Genomic DNA, 9,757 nt, shown 5'->3' with positions numbered 1-9,757 from the left:
CAGTTGCTTTCCAAACGACATATAAATCTAAACTTTCCACTCAGCTTCACTCTGCAAACAGCAGGCACGTGTCAATGTGACAGATGTGTGGCCAGCTCTGTTTACAGTACAGACAGTGCCCTCATTATAATGTACTCACTATTTAACACACAGCACCATGCTTCAAAGCTCCTGCAAATGACTCCTTTTGAACACTAATTTCAACCTCTTATTATTAATTTTACCCACAAAATAAAATGCTCAAATGTATATGACTGTGATGGACTTTACCCCAAAACTTAAATAAAATTTGACAACACAATATTGTACACAACATATTATTTTCCGTTCATTGATAAATAACAAAATAATAATATACTTTATTATATAAATATAGAATACAAAAGTACAAAGAGCATATTGACACTATAAACAATGTGTTGAAATGTGCATACAAGGTATGTGTTTCGCTTGCTTCAGTAAGTTCTAGTGTGCATTCTTAGGTTTATATCGGACAAGCAAGTCCCCCTCTGGTTGTAGCATCCCGAATCCATAACGACTGGCATTTACCTCCGGCATCTGAGCATTTGGGTCACACAGCTCCAAATCATAGTTAGTCAACACCATGTAAACAAACCTGAAGAGTCAAAGACAGATGAAACGTGAAATTAGAGCACTGATGCAGAAATTAAAGGTAACTAACTCATGCAAGGCTTATTGTTTTGTTTATAGTTTATGGTGGAGCACTTAGAGGTCTTATCGGGGCATAAGTGGTGAACTAATTCTAGGACACTCACTGTCTGATGGTATTGATGGCAAACTGCTTTCCCACACAGCCATTGGTCCCTGCGCCCCATGGCATGGTGTAATATTTCAGCCGCCTTCCTCCTTTATAAAAATCTCTCTTCACAGATCCATCCTCTTTCAGGAAGCGATCATATCTGAATTTCTGGAAAGGAAACACATTTAGAGATGCAACCAATTAGAAAGGGCAGATTTATTTAAGATAGTGAGCTTTTTCATACAGTTTAACATCTGTTTGTCATATTTCCTATGGACAGAGTTTCTTAATGCAGCCTAACTGCAATGTCCTTCCCACGACTATTAGCCCTGTTTCTGTTCCCGTGCTCGGTTAATCCCACATTGGTCCACAGCTCTGGGTTTGACCTCCCACTGGGTAATACAGGGTCAGCTTTGTGTAGGCGTTGATTCCACCTTACATAAACGACTACGCTAATTACATTTAAGTCTGCTTACTATTACTGTTTGCAGCACAGGACAGTTTTGACAAAGCGAGGAGGTTACTTTAATGAGAGAACGACAAACCTGTGGCTCGCAGTATATCTCTGGGTCCATTTGTGGGCTGCTGAAGGGGAATAAACACACCCTGTCTCCTTTCCTTAGCAGGTATTCTTGGCCATCAGCCATGTGGAGGGTTTTTTCCTGCACTACCTCTCTGGTGATGAAGGGAGCAGCAGTGAGTCTAAGTGTCTCTTCCAAGACGCTCTCTGTGAGGGGGCAGACAGAAATGATGTCAATAACAGCAAAAAGAGCGGCAGCATGTGTACTAATTTGCAATATTTCTACAATTTTTGTGATACATTTCTTATTATTCTTAAACATGGATATATGTGAGGGGGGTTACAAGTTAATAGATTGCAAACTAAGTAGATGAACATAAATGTAAATGCATTAATCAGCATGCAACCTGATTATACAAATACAACCAAATTATAAGAAATGTGAACATTTGTTTTCCCTCTCCCATTTCCCTCTCTTTGGTTTCCTGCCACCCCACCCTCTCTAGACCTTATGGACACGGGGAACAGTTGTATTAAGGATTTTATTACATGAGTCGCTTTTTTTCCTGCGTGAAATATTGTCTGTTTTTGCTTGGTGCATGTTGGCAGCCACTTGTCCCATCCTTGCTATGTTTACAAAGACAGGAAGCCAGCTTTTTTATATTGACAGGAGGAGTTTTTCATCTATCTACAAGCTTCATTTGAAGCATTTCTCTACTATTTATGATTTTATCTATCTATATCGATTTTGTCTATTTTGTCTACACCATGTCTTTTTGGATTTATAAACTCCAAATTTCTTGATTTACTGAGTTTTCTCTTAGCTGTCGACTTTTCTCTAAGTTATTATTCTTTTGTACTGATATGTTGTGCTTTTTCGCTCTTTGGAAGTAGATGTGTGCATTTATTTAAAGTATCTTGAAATGTGAGTCTAGACCGTGGTTTCTAACTCATCTTACTGAGAAGAGGAGCATACTACCAACACATTTTACAACAAGGTTTACACAGTCTGGGATCAAGGCCTCACCAAATACAGGGGTGTTCACAGGTCTGTCCAGTAATGAGGTCTCAGAGATTTCCATAGACAAGATCCCACCAAACTCCTTCTTCACTGCTGTCAGAGCTTCAGGGTTTGTCAACAAGTAGCCCAGCAGCCAAAATGCAGCAGGACCAACATTACCCTGAAAGCAAACACAGACTTACATGACGACAATGATAAGGTTGTCCCTCTTACTCTGGCGTTGCACAGTGACAGCACAGGTTATTTGTTTGGCAATAGCAAATAAGAACATCACATGACACCCTCAGTACATGCTTATGTTTTTGTTACAGTTGTAACAAAGCACACATTTAAATTAAAGTGTAAGCACCAAATGAATCTTTAGTGCTGACAAGATGAAAAAGAACAGCTTCCTTTTATGTGTCTGGATGAGAGAAGCCATACTCTGGATAGTCTCACTGCTGGCAAAGCTCAGCGCGGTAATGGTTTACTTAATAAGGAAAGCCATCGGAAACCTGAGGTCCCCTGCCATCTGCCTGCATCCAAGGGCAGGACAAGCTATGAAGCTATTTAGCTTTACGGCAAACTGCAGCCCTGTCTGCCAGGAGTAGACACATAACACAGTGGAAATGTAACACAGTGAATAAATTACAATAGAATTGCCTATAAACTCACCGCAAATACACCAAAAAAAGTGTAATCAAAGCTTACTTTCAAATAAATAACTCAGCTGATGATAAAACTTGTGTATCCATTAAAATGTGTGGTAACATTATCCAAAATTTTGGCATATGTATCACAGACCTGAGAGTTTGAGAGCTTCCTTAGACACAGAAATAATTTACTGTTTGAATCTTGAGGAAAACTTCACCCATCAAATTACCATTTGTATATCATTTACTTAATCTGTGTTATATTACATTTGTGTGTTTTTCTTGTATGCTTCCAAGGTGAGCCATGAATCCAAAAACAAAGAAAATTCTGGGTGAATGAAGTGAAAGGGGTGTGTGTTTAACAGCAGCAAAACTATACCAAAACATCTGTTCATAAACTCTCAGACTACTTGTGCAGTATAATCCAAGTCTCATCTATCCAGTCATATGCTCAGTACTCCCCAAACAGCCCTTTCCGACGAGGAACTGAAAGGAAAAGTAAAATTTACATTCACAGTTAAACTCTCACATTTGTGTGAGAGTTTAACTGATGTTTCAATATAGTTTTACTTTTGTTGAACGCCTACCTCTTTTATTGCAAATTATAAAGGATTTTCTCCATTTTTGGATTCTTTATTTATCTGAGGCATGAGAGAAAAATCTTTACTTCCCGAAAAACTCATAATAATCCCAAGCAATTGATGTCCATGTCATCTCTTGGGTGTTAAGTACTCCTTTAATAACACTTTATCGACTGTGACTACAATACTACTTGTTATTGCAGCAATAACTGTGCAAAAAATCCTCTGTATGTCATGCAAATTCATTTTTCTCGCTGAAGTTTTAGGAAAATTAAAAAACATGACTCAAAGAGAACTAAAGTCATGACTCAAAACTGGTAATCAAATGGAAATAAACCACGTTGACTAGTGCAATGAGAGGATGAGTAAGCACCCTGCAGAGGAAGCGAAATTAGTAAATATCTGAATAACGCCTTTGATGCAATAATGTCCTCCAGCAGGGCGATAGGAAAGCTGTATGAGGCAAGTCCAGCTTCATGTGAGTGACAAGTCAAGACCAGGCCAAATCCACTCAAGACTACAGCCAGTAGAACCTATAACCTACTTTTTGTTTAGTAAATAATAAAATAATAATAAAAATAAAAAAAGTAATAATTTTCTTTCACATGGAAAGACATGCGGGTATGTGCGCACTGTTCCATAATCTGTTAAAAAGTAGTCTTAAGACACTGTGCTCAGTCACAATCCTATATCTTATATTCCTAAAGCTCTTTCATGGCTTTCCCCCCTCAGTGGCAAAATAACTGCTGTGAAAGCGGAAGTGAACAGCACACTCATGTGCTGAATAATAGTACTGCACAGTGGAGGAAGTGCTCTGATGCACAAGTTTCTATTTATTTTGTATTAATTTTTCTATTTGTCAAACTGTTATTTCAATTAAAGGGTTTAAAATGTTTAATGGGAAAATGTCTCTCAAGCATATTTTAGACTTTATTAGGACCCCAGCTAGGCTTTTTGTATTAAAGGTCACAGGCAAAAAGAGCTAGGACCCACTGGTTAAATTTGCAGCAATGTGTTGTATTTTGTAAGCTTATCAAATTTTGTTTTAGGTATCATATCCATCTGCAAAGTAACTACTATCTGCAGCCATTATGCAAAAGAAGTGAAGTAAAAAGTTCAATATTTCCCTCTGAAATGTGGTTGAGTAGAAGTGTAAAGTAGCAGAAAATTGAAAAACTGTAATGTAAAGTACCTCAAAATTGTACTTAAGCACAGTAGACAAATAAATGTACTTTCTACAACTGAGGCCACGAAAGAGACATAGTGGTATCAAGTTCATCTGACTGAGCTGGCAGCATTTCTAATCTCTAGAGCTGATCAGTAACTGAAATTCCCCTTTGCACATACAGAACGTTTTTTCTGTCTTATGACTCACCTGTGTAGCCCAGAGTTGCATCAGTAGAGCTTTCCTCTGCATCTCCTCGTCGGCCCCTTCCTCTTGCAGGAGCCGCCTGTAGGCGTGTAGCCATGGGCTTGACCCAGAGTCCTCAGTCAGACCTGCTGGAGCCAGAAGCTCCCACAGTCTCTGCCGTACACTCTGGGCTGTCCTCTTCTCTTCTGTCACACAGATAAACACCACAAAGTGAGTGAGTCACAAGCAAAACATAAACAGCTGAGCTCATTGTGAATTAAAGACACACAAACAGATAGTATTGTGCGTAAGAGGTAGGACAAGAACATTATGTCAGGTATGACAGGCAAAACTGGAGGAGGTGTGCAATAATATTATAATTGGCTGACTTTTCTGTGTGGAACAAATGCAGTTACAAACAACGATAAAGCACACAAAGAAAGACAAGGCCCGGGGGGAACAAGGTGTGCGTAGAAAGCTTCCAGTACAAGTTAGATCACAGTCTGTAGAGTGCTGCGATGATGTATTGTGAAAGTCCTCAAAAGCAAAAAAGGCTCTTACAGTAGACGCTATGTAAGCAACTGAGTAAGTGAAACTCGCCTTGGCGACGACAAAACAAATCTGAGGAAGCATCCCTAGGTGATGTCAAAGCTCTTTAGTGACTGTATACAGTTAAAACACGCCTTCTCCTGACTCATGGTTGGTAATGGTGATGATAAATAACTGCATCATAACTGACATATATTTGTATTTTAATTCATTTCGTCACAGATAACTGCAGACTCCCAATTTAAAGAACATCAGCAGGCACATAAAGTTTTGAAGCGTTTAACTGCCAGCAAACATTTGTATGTGGGGCCTATATGGGATGTTTTACCCAAGGTGGCCCCACATCGGTTATGCTAAGGCTACCTGGGTTCCAGGTGGGTATGGGCCCGAGATGGGCATCTTATCTGGGGGCCACTTAGGTAACTCTTCCATGTGGACAATTTACATGGGGACACTATGTAACCTGTGGACAATCCCATATAAGGCACGATTTTTAGCCCATTTACTACGCACATGGGCCCCACGTACAAATTTTGGTTGGGTTGTGAAGAGGTGTTTTCAGCGTCACTACCTGGCTTCAGTGTGCCTCTCGCCATTTTGGTCAAGAGTCCATCAAACTTCTTGTATTCTTCATAGACGCTTGAGGGATCTGTGCTGTTGTTGTTCTGTTCTCCTCCGAACAGCGTCAGGTACCCCGCCCTGCAGAGAAAAAGAAAGATACGAAGCTTGGGAATGTGCAGTACAGTTGATGAATGGCGGCCGTTTTTGTGTTCTGATGGAAAGATTACCAGCCTACACAGATTTTCCTTTTGAAAGCACACGAGCAATCCTCTTCTAACTGGTATTTTTCCACTGGGCCACACAAATTGCAGCATCTCCACATGACACCGTGTGACAGGAAACATTACGACCATATAGTGTTTTATATGCCAGACATTCACTCTACTCTTTGTTTACTGTTTATACTTCATATCATGGAGGATAACAATGTTTTGACTCTGGCAAAAATGCTCAACCGGAAAAGTGACCTCAAATGTTTGTGTAAAAGAGTGTAGTCATCCTACATTTTTCTTGCTGTGCTTACAAACAGAGGATCACAGGATTGACTGGTGTGTAAACTGTTTAGCTGAGTGCTTTTGACATGAATACTTACTTTTTTTCACATAGTTAAGTGTGTGTGTTGGTGGGCGGGAGGGGGACTTACTTGAAGAGTAAGCTGTAAGAGAAGTCGAACAATCCCTTTTCTTTCCAGTCTTTCTGGTTCAGAGGCATTTCAGCGTTCAGTGAGGCCTGCAGGTGTCTGCTCATGTTGCTGTTCAGGGTGGCAAAATTCAATCCGCGGAAATGCCTGCGGACACAAAAGGTTGCGGCAGCGAGGTAAATAAAGGTCTTCTGCCGTACTACTTAGCGAACGTAAATCATGTCAAACTGATTGTAGGTGTTGACATGACACATGTTATTAGAGCGACTTGTTGACCTATGTGCCTTATTTTCCCTAAATTAATGTAACTTAAGTTTTATATTTTGCAAATTTGGGTGGTAACATAAGTAAAAAAAAAAAAAGGGCGACAAAGACTGCATACTCATAGAGCTCAGATGCAGCCTGAAGAAGGGATTGTGCACAAATGTCAATGAAAAAGAGAGCATGCAGTGTTGGGTTTTCCCCTCATTCCTTTAGAGTCTGACAGAGTGTCACACTTTTTTTTCCCAGTTTGACACAATAAACAAAACCTGTGTAGAACTACTGAGCAATAACAAAACTAGAAGCCCTATAAATAGATTTCCAAAAATAAGGAGGGTGATTTTCAGAAATAATCCACAGTGACACTATTCATAAAAGTCGTTCGGCCTGATTTGGCTGTAAACAAATTTTGCTTCTACATTTACATGAAATGAAAATGAAAATATCCAGAACAAGCATTCAGTTTGGAGTATAAAGAAACGAGGACATACTTTTTCATCATGGCTTTTGCTTTAGCTGGCTGGTGATGTGGGAGCCGCAGGTTGAAGATCCTCTCCATGAGCACCTGTGCATAGCGAGTAAAGTCCAGGGAGTCGGAGTCATTGATGACCGTGTCGTACGAGTGCGGATCTAGCAGCACTGTCACATATCGCCCAGCAACACGCACCTGTGGGTCATCAGTGCAAATGTTAAAATTCATAAAGATGCATACAGCTGTTTTTGCATTAGTTTCTGAGTGTTAAACTGTTTTGTAAAATACTGTAAACTCAGAAATACTCTCTTACATCACAGTACTTTGTGTTAATATTGTTATGTATTGTTTATTTTAACTTTAAGCAAGCAAGTTCATGTGATTTCTATGGGACTGCGGTATTCCTTTGCTTCTTTTAATGAAACTCAGGCTCACATTTCATGAAAAATTATTTGGTATCAACAATCAAATATTTTTTTGTGTGTTGTGTGCATGTTATAACATGCCATTACATGACTCTGGGCATATTACTCTTAAATCTCTTTTAAGTATTCTACAGTAACACTTGGAGGGGTAGAAGTATTTTTAGCCTCTTGAACGTTAGATTGTATAAGATAAAAACAAGCAGAAAAGTCTGATATAAATTTCACTGCCCTTTACCACTTTACAAAACAGGACTTCTCTCTTCTCCTGTTGCAATCCCTCTAATTATAACATGTCATGAAAATGCAAATTTCACATCTTTCTGAGTAGTTTAAAGACTCTGAAGTTCTTCAAAGTTCTCATAAAAACAAATATCTACAGACATTGTGTCAATGTACGTTGTATTTAGGTTTTTACTACTTACTGTGAAAATGTTGCCATGTTTCTGCTTCATTCGATTCAAAAACTTGGAAGCATCTTTTCCAAACTCAAGTGCATGGCCTAACCATGGGATAACTCCTTTGTCTAAAGGTGGATCACTCTTGGATCTAAAGAAGAAAATGTATTAAAAATGCTACTTTAAAAAGGAGTATCTTATCTGACATGACTGTTAAAGGTGGGGACACAAACTAAACCTACAGTCCTGCACGACAAAAAAACTTAGCGATTGTATCTTTTGACACATGTGTATACTCAATTGTCTCCCACATTGATGCAACATTAGTATGCAGTGTCAGTGTACACACAGTGCATTCTGTTTGCCTGACTAACCTTTTATAATGAGATTATGGTCACAGAGCTAAAGGTCTACATAACAATAAGAGGGATTAGTTTAAAAATGTCATTACATCACAGACTTTTTGTAATTGCCTTTAAGATAACAAAAACAAGTGTAAAGCTTCAATGGGGACACTTCTAAATTTAACACTGTAGTTTAATCACATTCCTCAGACTGGAGTAGAAACAAACTAAACTAATAAAATAAATGGCTTTGCTTGACGTAATTAAAACGCGGGCTCATGCCTGTAGTATTGTTGTTATTATTATTGTTGTCACCAAAGTGTTATTAGACATAGGTCAAACTGACTTTGCAGCAATAAATCAGCATCAAAATAAACAACATAAATAACAATATTTCTAGAAAGTAATAAAGTGTATTTCCCCAGCTTTACGTACTCTGGCAAACTTTACATTATTTACAGTGTACATATGGAACAATACAAGTGAATCAAACAATAACTCACCTCGTCCTGTGTGTGAGAATGAAATAAAGCAGGACAGCTTGGACAAGCAGGAAAACGGTCCAGATCATCTCGTGTGTTTATGTCCCCGCTGCGCAGTGAATTGTGTCCCCACGGGACGCTCACGTTTCTTTTTATGAGCCCGCATTACGTCACGCTGTCGCCTCTCGCCTCCTCTTATAACATCTGCATTCACACACACGCGCGCACTAACTATTCATGCTGTTTTGCTCGTACGCGCTGACGTCATGCCCGTCATCGTGACTAACCTACCTGCGACCCAGTGACTTTGACTGACACGAGGAAATAATGATGTTATTCCCCACGTTTTACAGGCTGTTTAACGACGTTAAACTAAACGAAGTTTCTGCCAAATCATGAGTGGTGACCCTAAATAAATCTTATTTGCATGATCCTTTAGTTAGGCAAACACCGCGGGATTTCAGATGATTGGCGAGAATGCGCTCTTATACAGACGGGGCAAGTTTAAAGCAAAGCCTTAACACTAAGAGTGGAGAAACATACCAAATGGATATGCTTCCGTGCAACAGGGCTCAGTAAATAGTTTGGTGAGTTTGAAAACTACGTGAATCAAATGCTGCGGTCTTCACAATAAGCAGATCTCATCGCAGTAGAATATCTGTGGAAGATTTAGGGACAGCGGGTGAAACAAAGCTCCCCACTACTATCTCGATAAAGCAAAATGATTTAATGTTAAATGTTAAATTTCTCCAAATCTATTTAT

At 39.2% G+C, this 9,757-nt stretch overlaps 1 protein-coding gene across 1 annotated transcript; it reads right to left on the bottom strand.

The window, feature by feature from the left end:
• Positions 1–317: 317 nt before the first annotated feature.
• On the bottom strand, positions 318–9,173 carry LOC121956234 (prostacyclin synthase-like). Its single transcript, XM_042504368.2, has 10 exons — positions 9,016–9,173; positions 8,196–8,319; positions 7,368–7,543; positions 6,619–6,762; positions 5,986–6,113; positions 4,890–5,071; positions 2,308–2,461; positions 1,306–1,487; positions 777–928; positions 318–616 (listed from the first exon to the last, which is right to left on the bottom strand). Exons 1-10 carry the CDS (start codon positions 9,081–9,083, stop codon positions 466–468), a joined length of 1,461 nt encoding a protein of 486 aa, XP_042360302.1. The 5' UTR covers positions 9,084–9,173; the 3' UTR covers positions 318–465.
• Positions 9,174–9,757: the final 584 nt, after the last annotated feature.

This window comes from Plectropomus leopardus, chromosome 2 (assembly GCF_026936395.1).
Source record: "Plectropomus leopardus strain MGB_pleo_1.0 chromosome 2, ASM2693639v1, whole genome shotgun sequence".
NCBI classification, from domain to species: Eukaryota; Metazoa; Chordata; class Actinopteri; order Perciformes; family Serranidae; genus Plectropomus; species Plectropomus leopardus.
The sequence above is the reverse complement of the archived record's forward strand: the minus strand, read 5'-3'. Positions and strand labels throughout refer to the sequence as shown.